Source organism: Lycium ferocissimum, chromosome 9, assembly GCF_029784015.1.
Source record: "Lycium ferocissimum isolate CSIRO_LF1 chromosome 9, AGI_CSIRO_Lferr_CH_V1, whole genome shotgun sequence".
Taxonomy (NCBI): domain Eukaryota; kingdom Viridiplantae; phylum Streptophyta; class Magnoliopsida; order Solanales; family Solanaceae; genus Lycium; species Lycium ferocissimum.
In genome coordinates this window covers 46,311,363-46,323,712 of record NC_081350.1, presented here as the reverse complement: position 1 = coordinate 46,323,712, position 12,350 = coordinate 46,311,363, and the positions used below count along the sequence as shown (strand labels likewise).

The 12,350-nt window shown below is 32.6% G+C and overlaps 1 protein-coding gene across 1 annotated transcript; it reads left to right on the top strand.

The window, feature by feature from the left end:
* Positions 1 to 5,907: 5,907 nt before the first annotated feature.
* Positions 5,908 to 6,837, top strand: LOC132031964 (F-box protein At3g07870-like). The gene is made up of 3 exons (XM_059421809.1): positions 5,908 to 6,100; positions 6,324 to 6,415; positions 6,535 to 6,837. Exons 1-3 carry the CDS (start codon positions 5,908 to 5,910, stop codon positions 6,835 to 6,837), a joined length of 588 nt encoding a protein of 195 aa, XP_059277792.1.
* The last annotated feature ends 5,513 nt before the right edge of the window (positions 6,838 to 12,350 follow it).

The following is a 12,350-nucleotide window of genomic DNA, read 5'->3' as shown; positions in this document are numbered from 1 at the left end:
AGAGAGAAAAGAGAGTTAGTTTAGGTGAGAAAAGAGCATTTTTTGTAAATTAAAGCAGTTTGACATATGGAAAGAGGAACCTGACTACGAATGGGGTTTATTAATATTTGCATTTAGAGGATTGGGCAGGAAATTTTATAATGACATGTCACACTAGCAAGTTTAAAACATAATGCACAGCTGGAAATACTAACCTGAGTCAGGGAACCAAGTTCCTTGACTTCCTTTTGGAAATGAGAAGATAATCTTTGAAGTATGCACTATCACTTAGCCTTGTAAGGTTTTGTGATTTTCCATGTGTGCATACCTATAACAGTATAGACTTGAGCTAGATGTTACAAAAAATATTTTATGTATGAACTTATCCATAAGTAATAGCCAATCATGGAGGGAACTTGTAGGGAAACAGTTGGTAGATTTTGACCAGCCCTAGCTCCAAACAACTTCGTTTAAAATTCCATGTTCAAGAAGCTTTGGGAGAATATACTCATACCTAGTCCTTTGTCTTATATAGATCAAACCCTTATCAACATTGTGATCTTGAACAACTAGCCTTCCCTTATTTAGTGTTGTGTTTCCAACTTCATCAAGCTTCTGGCGAATCATCCACCTGGTTTATATCACTGTTCTAATTGATGGTTTAGGGACCAGGTGCCACACTTTGTTCCTTTCAAAGTTATGGAGCTCTTCTTTTACAGCAGTTTTCCAGTCTACATCTTTCAATGCTTCCTCGATATTTCAAGGTACTGGGTTCCTGTGGCCTTGTGGAGATTTTGCAGCTTCTTCTCACTGCTCTGTTTGACTTGACTCATTAAATCAGTCTCTTCATTTAAAAAAATTCAGGCTTTATCAAGAACTTTAGAACATTCCCAATTCTCAATTCATTTTCTTGAGTGCATTTGTCTTCCAGGTTATTTGATTTATCAAGGTTCACATCCACTTTGAATTTTCAGCATAGAGTTCATTAAGCTTGGCATGTTAAAGTTCAGTACCCATAATTTCCCCCTATAATTGGAGTTCTCATTGGTCCACAAAGATCCATATGATGAAGTTCAAGTAGCCTTGAGGTACTTACCTCTTTCTTTGATTTTAAATAGGATCCGACCTGCTTCCCTTTACATAGACATAAAACACCTTGTAATCTTTGAACATGATCTTTGGCAACCCAAGAACCAGATCCTTCGCAACCAGATTGTTTAGCAGGGAGAAACTTGAATTCCTATTCGTCTGTGCGATAGTTCAAATGTAACGACCCGCCCGGTCGATATTTAATACTTTGCGAACCTATGCCCAATCTAGGTCTACGATCTAAAATAGTAAGCCCCATGGGGTGTTTAAATGAGTAATAGTGAGAAAAATCAATTTCGAAAAGAGTTAAAAATCATGAGCCCAGGGCAGCAGATGGTCCGCTATAGCGGCCAAGGGACCACCGCAGCGGTCCCGCTATAGCAAAGCGACATCTGCCGCAGCGGACATCACGGACAAGTAGATGCAATTTTCTATGCTCAGTTTTATATTTCACCCTCCTTTTTAATAAAAGACCCTCCAAGGCTGCTATTAGGTTTTCACAAGAAGAAAAACCCTTGACACGAAGAAAAGAAGCTTTTCCAACATTCTCCACATCTTCCCCACAAATATCATCTCTCATGGATTTGGATAAGGGCTAGGAGGGCGAGTATTTCATGGAAATTCAAATAGTTGTTCGTCATCGAGGTAGGTTACGGTTTACTTGAGTTAGACTTTGATTAGTGAATCATATACACATTTAGAGTTGACGGGAGAGTGCATGATTAGGTCTTCGGACACGAAGTTTGGATGGATATACTCATAATTTAATGAGGTTATGTGCAAATAGTAATTAGGGTAACACCGAGTATTTATTTTAGTACTGGGTGCTACTATTGTTGATGTTTATGTGTTACGGGACAGGAAGTGATTATTTGCGGTGGGTAAAAAGGGGTATTTCATTGTTTAGAGTAATTATCCCTAGGTATATTTGATTTTCGTATTTATTTTCATTTATAGTGAAATATTCATATGATTTTCGTTCTTGTTAATAAAGAGGACTGCATTGGGTGGATTCAAGGAAGGCATAATATTGTTACGCCCCTCAAGGGCATAATTCATGACATTGTTTTCATTCATTGGCATCATTGCATATGATGCTTGTGTGTCCTTAAGGAATTATAACCCCCTCACTGTTGCCAAAGTAAATTGGTTACTTCCTCCCAAGATAGAATGGAAGAACGTTTATGTAGTAGTGGCAATACAAACCACAGAACTCCGGCGAACTCAAATAACGAAACAAAATATAGGACACTTACAGTAGTTTGGAAAACGATGCAGAATAATATTGTAATCAGTTTCGGAAAAAATTCGTGTACTCAAAATGAGGAGACAATTTATAGCGGATTTTTTTGAAAACGATGTAGAATAAAAATGGTAATTGGGCGAAAATTAAATTAATAAATTAAATTTGGGAATTTTACATAAATGACTACACTTTGAAATTTTGCCATAGCTACAGAATATTTACATTTCGTAGCTACGATTTGTATTCGAAAAAATGGCGGTATTCATAAAACGGCTAGTCGCATTTCCATGAATACGGCAATAAAAAAATTTCAAAAATTCTTTTCACTGTATTCAAGTCATATGTATTCAACTCAACTGTATTCATGTCAAATGTATTCATCTATAGCTACTTTTACATTGTATTTAAAACCGATTGTATACAAAAAAAAAAATCCTTCAAAATACACCCCAAAACACAATTTTGCACTAAAAAAAATTAATGATTACATAAAAAACTTACAAAAAAATAAATTTCACTATATTCATTTGTATACATGTATTCATTTGTATACAAGAAAATAAATTAACGAATACACTAAATTTGAATACAAGATTAAATTCCGGCCAGGTGGCGAGTTTGATCCGGGTTGTTTCCATCCCGAGATATGACCGCCGGGAGTTGTAAGTCCGTCGTCAAAAGAGAGAGACGACGAACAACAACAATAACCCGCTAACAACAACAACATAGAACTCAACAACAACTAACGAATACACTCAAATACTCAATACAAAAAAATAAATTCAACGATTTGGAAAGATGATGAAAGAAGGGGAAGGAGCAAAGGCCGATGGTGGCGACATCCGGAGGAAAAATGAGGTGCTTAATTCGATTTTTAATATACATAATGGCTCATTTTTGCTCTTCTCCATGTTCGAGCTTCCCAACGATCCTTATTTCGAGATCTATGTTTTTTTATGTATTCATACGTACAAAAGATTAGCACGATAAAAGCAAGACCTTCACATTTACAAATACTCCATCAATAGTTCCATTCTTCTTTATTCTTTCTCTCTCTCTCTCCGAAGATTTGTGTGGTGACACCGGAGAGAGAGTTTGAAGGTGAGAGCCATGGCGAAGCTATTCATGTGGTTGGAGTTTGGTTTTAGTTGGGTTTTTTGATATAGATTAGTAGATTCTTATGAATTTGAGGAATTCTTTTACAATAAAGCCGTCTTCTGCTCTGACAACCACCACTTTCGATGGTGGTGGCGGTGAGAGAGAAAATGGAAGAGAGATCGGGGACGTTAGAGAGAGAGAGAGTTGTGACGTTAGAGAGAGGAGGAGGAGGAGGAGGAGAGAGTTCTCTATTTTTATTAATAGCTAATTAGTGATTAACATACAACTTTTAGTTATGGGATGTAATTATTTTAAACTATAGCTACTATATATAAATATGTAGTAGAGTTAGTTATGCTATGTAGAATTCCCATTAAATTTCGTGCGGAAATGATATTTAAATAATATCCGAAATGAAGATTAAATTATGAGTTTGGAAAAATAAATTTAGCCCAAAAAGATTATCAATCAAATCATTTGACCAGATACGAAACCGAGTCGAGCGACAACGACGGCGCAAGGGGAGGTCCTCTTCTTAACCCTTTATGAGCTAGAGGATGTGCTTTGATATATAAACACACGGTGACGAAGTGCTCTTCTAAAAGGAACTTTGCTCAAATATTTTAATTTTCCCTCCATTTCTCATTCACACCAACTTATCTTTAAAGCTTGAGCTTAAAATCCCAACAGATAACAAGATCAGAAGTGACATTGGAAAATGTTATTGCATATATAACAAGTGACAAAAGGAAAATTCCTCAATAATTGATCTGCAAATTAAATTTCTTTGAAGACCACAACAATCATTCAGAACTGGGTATATTTTGGTGAAACAGGTGGTTCTTCATAAGAATTAAGTTTGATTCTACGAAAAGGCTCAAATATGCCATTGGACTATCGAAAATGGCTCATTATGCCACTCGACAATAGTTTGGCTCATTTATGCCATCGTCGTTACCAAATGGCTCATCTATGCCATCATCGTTACCAAAATGGCTCATCTGTGCCATCGCCGTTACCAAAATGGCTCATTCATGCCATTTTTTATTAACACCAATTTTAAAATACTAGATATAACACGTGGCCTCCAATTAGAGGTCCGCATTGTGTAATTAAACCAACCCGATTTAATCCCAAATTAATAAAAAAAAATCCGACCCAAATTAATGAAAAATGGCATGAATGAGCTATTTTGGTAATGGCGATGGCATAAATGAGCCAAACTATTGACGAGTGGCATAGATGAGCCATTTCCTTTAGTTCGATACCATATTTGAGCCTTTTCCGTTGATTCTATTAGCGATATCTGTTTTACATAGATATTCTAGTTTAAGGATAAAGAGCAAGTGAATGAGTGATAAGCTTTTATTTGTTGAATGAAAAGTTCAGTAGCTAAGGGATGCCCTGATAAACAATACAGTATTATGAACCATAGGCCTTGCTGGAAAAAAAAAAATTAATCTCAAGTTTCCCAATCTTGAATTTTAGAAATTTGTCCACGGGGAGAAATGTCATGAAGCATAATTTATTAAGGCTATGAGTTTGGAGCTTTTTCAAGCGCATAAGATTATTAGGTAGGTTATTGGAATATTGCAAGTTGAATTAGTGATAACAAAAAATAATCTTCCACACAAGCCGTCGATCTGTATGCTCAGTGGGGTTGCAGGATTTTTAAGAAAAACATAGGAGACACTGCATAAATAAAAGATGATACACAATTACATTACAAGCCATCCAAACTCTTCCTACACCCTAATGCTAAAACTTTTAGAAGGAAAAGAAAAAGGTAGGAGATCATGGCCACTCAAACAGGTGACTTCTGAATTGACATTTCTTCAGAGAAGTAGCTAATCATTGAAATACCTTAACGTCTTAACCTGTTTTGTCCTGCAGACAAATAAAGGATGAAAAAATGAAAAGCTAAATTCACAGAATTACAGAAAACAAGCACTGGTATATAGGTATAAAATGTTTACATATCCTTGCTTAGCGATTCAAGCCTCTCCAAAGCTGAGATTGACTTTCCACAATTTACTGGACTCGTACTTTGCCCATGAAGCTAAAAGATAAACAATAAAAGAGAAGTTCACTACTTAAATGAGATATTACAGGGATGTAGTGAAAGTTTGGATGAAAGAAAAAGAATGTTTTGGTCAAAAACTCTTTCTGTTTACAATCACCTAATACATCTCTATTATTAATACTCACAAAAGAAATTTCAATATTCTTCAGCACAACTAACTAAGCACTAAATGCATTACAAGTTCCTAAAAGATGGCTCTTGGAAAACTAGAAGACACTTGGGAGAAAGGAAAAGTTATCAACTAATAAGATATGCATCAATTCCAAGGAAATGTAGTAATTCCAACAGACATCCAAAAGAATATACTCTTTCATTTACGGGCTGTAAGAATTTGGAGAGTTCCTATATATCCAGGCCTCCTAGTTCTTTTTTTTTAATACTTGTCTTTGTGTACTTATTTTTGGTATGTGAAATGGATACACAAACCAAAAATCAGAATTGTCAATCTGATGAAGCTCCCCACAGATATGGATTTGATCGCCTGCCTCAAGAAATTGTCCTTGACATAGCTTCCAGACTTCCCATAGCATCTTTACTTCAATTCACATTTGTTCGAAAATCGTTTTACAACTTGTCTCACGATCCTGAGCTGGTGAATTTGCACTGTCTCGTGCAGTAAAAACTGATCCGTGCATTATTTTTCACGCGCATTGTCAGCTTTACTTTCTTGAATTTTCTAATCTTGGTATGGAAGAAATGGCTGTGACGAAAATCAGCACCCCCCTTTTGCAAACTATATGCCACCGTCTGAAGAATTTGTTGGTTCATGTCAAGGATTATTGTGCATAGATTCTCAAAATGCACTTTATGTGCACAATCCTTTTACAGGCTACTACAAAAAGCTGCCTGTATCAGTAAAACCTCAGGTGCACGAATTGGTTTTCGGGTTTGGTTTGCATCCTATTACCAAAGAGTACAAAGTGATCAAGATCATAAATTATGACAAAATGTATAGTCATGCCTTGGGGCGCTTTCATAGATACAGAGTTCCCTGATTTGGTAAATCATATGTTCAAGTACTTAGTCTTGGTATCAACAGATGGAGAAATGTTGGAGATATCGTTTTGATTCGAGGTCTCAAGAAGTTATGTTAAATGGGAAGATGCATTGGTTGACTCGATTTGGAAAGTATTATGGACATTGTGATATGCTTATCGTGTTCTTTGATTTAGCTGATGAGGTATTTGGAGAGGTACCAAAAGTTGATTTTGGTGTAGAGTTTCAACTAGCAGTTCTTGGATATTGTCTTCCTGTTGCTCTAACTTTGCCTCACCAAAATGGGGTAGGATTAGAAATTTGGGTAATGAAAGAATACAATGTGAAAGTGTCTTGGATGAAGTAGTTCATAATTGGAGCTTATACACCAACTCCAAATTTCGAGACTCAACGTTTGCAACCATTGGTGAAATTTCTATGCTTGTTGAAGAATGGAGAGCTCTTGCTTCAGTACAAAGGTGGAAATCTTGTTTCATATGACCCCAAAAGTGTTGTCTTTAGGACAAGGCTTCAGGGAGTGCGTAATTTGGTTCAGACAATGTTCATGTAGATTGCCTTAATTGGATTGATACCCCACCTGTTGATTTTTAGAAAAATTAAATCATCAAATGTTTAATGTTAGTACAGTCACTACTAGTGTCCTCGTAATGCATATTTCATTTAGGTTTTCATTATTATTTCTTTATTGCTTTGTTTCCTAAAATAGATGATGGGAAGAGTTAACATACACATACCAATACAAGGATAAAGTTGAGTGCATTGAGGGATATATCATGGTACAAACATCAGTAATGATGAAAAGTTACCCTTTGCTGGAAAAACTGAAATTTAATTTGTAGAGTAGGATCTTTCAAAGAAATTGTTGACGCGCCTGCAAAATACTCCCTCCGTTCACTTTCACTTGTTCAATTCAGACTTTGCACTTCTTTGGCAAACAATAATTAATATGGTTACCCCAATACCTATATTAGTTAAGACAAACTAAAGCACTTTCACAAAGGAAATGAATCAGAATTATCACTACAAGTCGCTCACTATAAGGAACTAGTCAAAGGAAACATATAGGAAGTAGTTAATTGGTCTCTAGTTTGTTCATAAGTGACTGGCGGTGTATATTTGAGGGATTGTTGGAGAAAGAGATATCTCTATCTATCCTAATTTATGTCGAACCTTTTGCTTCTCCATATTCAAACTATGTGAAATTTGATCAACATTTTAAAATGTAATCTTTTAGCATATTAATATGAGAAGAATTGCAACTTATAGTACTTATCATATAATTTTTTAATATCTATATTTTAGTTTTGAAATATTGAGTTAATCTAATCCAATATAGCTTCAATATTAATCACATTAACTCTTGAGGAGCAAAAAGTGTTATATAAATTAGGATGGAGGGAATGTAATTATCAATTACCAAAAGAAAACCTTATCCAATTACTTTTGAAGGCCAAACTTAACGCAATGAAGTGTTATAGACAAAACAGGAGTGCCCAACCCAAAGGCTAATCTGATAGGTGGAAGAGCCCATAGCCTATAAACTCATCTTTCTTTAAATCGAGACAATTGTACATAACAATAGCCACCCCCCCCCCACCCAACTTGAGAACCAATGACCTCATTGGTCATGACTGCCCAGTTGGTCATGGTTGGCACCCCTCTTGGGTCCAGGCCACTACTCCGAGTTGCGGCACCATGCACGAATCGACTGACTCTGATACCAATGTTATAGACCAAACAGGAGAGTCTAACCAAAAGACTAGTCTGATAAGGGGAAGTCCCCTTTTAGCCTATAAACCCATTAACATTTTTTTCTTTAACCAATGAGGGACAACTGGCACATAACATGAAGTAACGGGATATAATTTAAAGACTGTTCTGGTCATAAAGAGCAAATTCCTTATTATTTGGGGATCTTTATACAAACAGCCGGTCGAATTCATTATTTATTTTTGTAGTCGATATACATAGATTATACGTTCATTATACATAATAATATACATACTATTCATAAATTTTAATATATATATATATATATGTGTGTGTGTCAGTTGGCCCACGCTAAGCTTGGGCCCAAACTGGCAAAAAAAATTTAATTTGTAGATATCTTTTAAATTTTTTATGTTCTTGCTTCTTTATTTTTTTAACATCAATCTAATACTTCGAAAGACTTCTAAAATATTAAAGTACAAAAACGTAGCTGAAAATTAAAGGAAAGTATTTTTCTTAGTTTATATATTAGATTTTAAAAAGAAAAATCAATCATTTGAAAGCTCTTCTAATTCCCATTTTACTTATATTTTTTGGGATTAAAGTCTCCGATGATTCAAATTGAGCTTCCATATGTTAAATTAATTTCATTTTTTTCTTTGAATTGAATCCATATTGGCTAACTTTTTTTTTTTTTTTTTTTTTTTTTACCAAGGAAATTACAGTATTCAATTAATGTCAAAAATATTTGATGCGCAAATATTGTTGCATGATGAAAACAATAAAGTTAACTTACAAATAAATATAATAATTAAAAGCCTTGATATTACAAGAATTTTTCGTAGATATTCTTTCAAATTAAATCACAAAAAAAAAAAATACAGAAAAGTCAATAGGATTAATTGTTCCGATTTTAATCTTTTTTTTTTTTTTTTTTTTACCTTCCAAAGAGATGCATGTTAAAAAATAACATTTTTTTTTACCTTTTCTTAATTTAATAAACTATTTTATGAAATCTACATTGTAATAACTTTTTCATGTTAAACGTAACTATTTTATCCTAAACTAAATAAAATATTAATTATCCGATATTTTGCAAAATATTTTAATATTTAAGAAAAGGTGAAAAAATATAGTTTTTGCAATTGTCTAGTATTATTGCTGTTTGAAAATCAAATTGTGTTTTCTTTAACTAATTTTTTTCAAACATTTACAGAATATATAAAAATAATGTAGTTACTCTTTTAATATAGTAAATAACTTTATGTTAATAGTGTGCGCACGTAAAATTTGATTAATTAACTACCATACTTGAATTCATTTTTTTCAATTGAGGGCTGAGGGACCAGAATTTACATTTTTGATTCATTTTTGAAGTATTTAACAATGAAATAATTTATTTATTTATTTTCTTTATTTAAAACTTAATCTAAACTTAAGTGAAATCTTTATTGCAAGCATGTATGGCATAAGATTGTAGGAGAAAATTAAAAAGAAATTACTAAATGGACAAATAAAAAATAAAAATAGCAAATGATAAATGGTAAATAACATCAATAAATAATAAATCTTATTATAATAATAATATTTTAATTTAATAATTAAGCCTATATTAAGATATAATTGAATGACATGATAATTCTGTGTATAATATAATAAATTCTAAGAAAAAACATAATTCGAAACATAAGTTTAATAATATTTGTACATAAAAGATTCAAATATGTATGAGTATGCTTTGTGGGGCTTCTATAACCTTTTTTTAACATCATCATTTTTAGTGGCATGAAAAAAGTCCCTTAAAGTTCTCAAAATTTACTAAAATCTCGTGAAGATCATGAAAGTCATTAAAATTTCAGTTAGGGTAAAAAGAGTTAAAAAAAAAAAAAAAAAAAAAAAACTTGAGGACTACAAAAATGAAAGTATTCTCACGTTGTATATAGTAGTAATAATGACAAGAGACAATAAAAATAAAAAGTAACTTTTATCTTAAAATAAATAAATTCGGGGACCTAGATGTAATTAATTAAAAATTTTAATATTAAATTGAAAACTTTTGTGCGTGACCTCTGAAATACCCCTTGGTTATCACTTATATATAGTAATATATACATACATATATATATATATATATATATATATCCCTTGTATATAGTAGTAACGTAACGACAAGGACAATAAAAAATAAAAGTAATTTTTTAATCTAAAATAAATAAATTTGGACATAGATGTAATTAATTGAAAATTTTAATATTAAATTTGAAACTTTTGTGAGGACTAAAATAACCATGGTTATCCCTTGTTAAATATAATAATATATATATATATATATATATATATATATATATCATATATTCACCGAATATTTTTAATTTAAACGCTTGGATGAACGGCTATTTAGGCTAACTCCTTCAATTATTGTTCTCAAGTGAAGATTGTCTAGTCCAATCTATACATGATTTAACAGTCAGCCCAACCAAATTATGGGCCCAAATGCAGACCAGCGTCAAAATTAAGGTTTTAGTGTTTTACAAACAGTACTTATCTTTTTTTTTTTTTTTTGGTTAACACATGATCATACTTATCTATTTACCTCCATTTGATACACACTTCCAATTTCTTTTTTTTTTTTTTTTTGCTTTTAGGGTTTAGGATTTTAACAGTTGAGCTTCTGAAATTATTTACTCCGACTAGGTCATCAATTTTTTTCCCGATAGGTCTCTGAAATTTTATAGTATTTGCAAATTATTTAACAAAACAGAAATGACCTGATTGGGAAGAACTCATAATGCGAAGTTGCGAACCAAACTTACTTTCTTTTTCTCTACTTTTTTCTTCACTATATTAAAAGTTGTGGTTTTGCTATTAGACAGTAGCCTAACAGAACCTATAAACAAAAGTAACATTAATCTTTATTTTACATAATTTTTAGCCAATATGTAAAGGCATTACGTATAATCATATATAATCATTGTATAACGAGTTTTTGGCATTTGCACCGGCAACGTATGTATGCTCTTTTATATTTTACACCCTATCTTTATTTTATTTAATTTAATTTAGACCTAATCTGTATTTCTTTGCAAAATGATAAACGTTTCTTTTTCATTTTTTCTTGAGGGGTAAAATAGGAAAGATAGTAATTAATATCTCCCTAACTTTATTTTTTGTTTAAATTCTTAAGATTCAAAAAAAAAAAAAAAGTATAGAATGTTGCGGTGCCGATTAAAATCGTCAACTAAAATTAATCAAAAACGTGATCTTTACTTGAAGTCCAATGTTTTTTCATCTACGAAAATGACATTATGCTGTAATTAGAAAAAAAAAATTAGGGGAAGAAGAAGAAAAGTGGGTTCAGCCATGGCAGATCTCAAAAGCTTTTATGTCATCTTTTTTGTGCAACATTACATTTTTTTACTAAACAATATTTTATGTGGTTCAAGATTTTCATTTTTGGAGAAAAGCTATGAAGCGAGATGATTTCGACGGTTATCATCATCTTAAATGAAACACTACACGGATTACCACTTTGTTGGACATTCACTACTAAAAAAAGGGGGAAAAACCGACGATGGAAAACCGGACCGCGTCGGTTTTTTTAATGAGCCCGATGGGAAACCGACCTTTTATCGTCCGTCGGTTTTCATAGCCTCGCTTTTTGAAAACCGACGGACCACGTCGGTTTTTTCCGACGGACTACGTCGGTTACGTGGTCCGTCGGGTTTTATCCAATAATTTTTTTTTTTTAAATTAAAAAAACCGACGGACTGATTCGGTTTTTTTAATTTCTGATTTTTGATCTTATATAAAAATAATATATATTTTATTTTTTATTTAAATTTTTTTATTTTAAATAAAAAAAAACGATGCGTCGGTTTTTTCATAAAATTTAAAAATTAATTTTCGAAAAACCGACGAAGTTTTTTTCAAAAAGTGATTTCTGGAAAATTTGCAAATTAATTTCAGTGAAAACTGACGACTTGACATCAGTGGTTTTTAAAAATCAATTTCTACGGAAAATTTCTGCATACAATTCATGCATTTTAACACTCCACACAAACCAGTACCAAAAGGCAAGCCAAAACTAGCATTAAAATGCTCCAAATCAATTAAAAAGAGCTACAACACATAAAATCACCCTAAGTAATA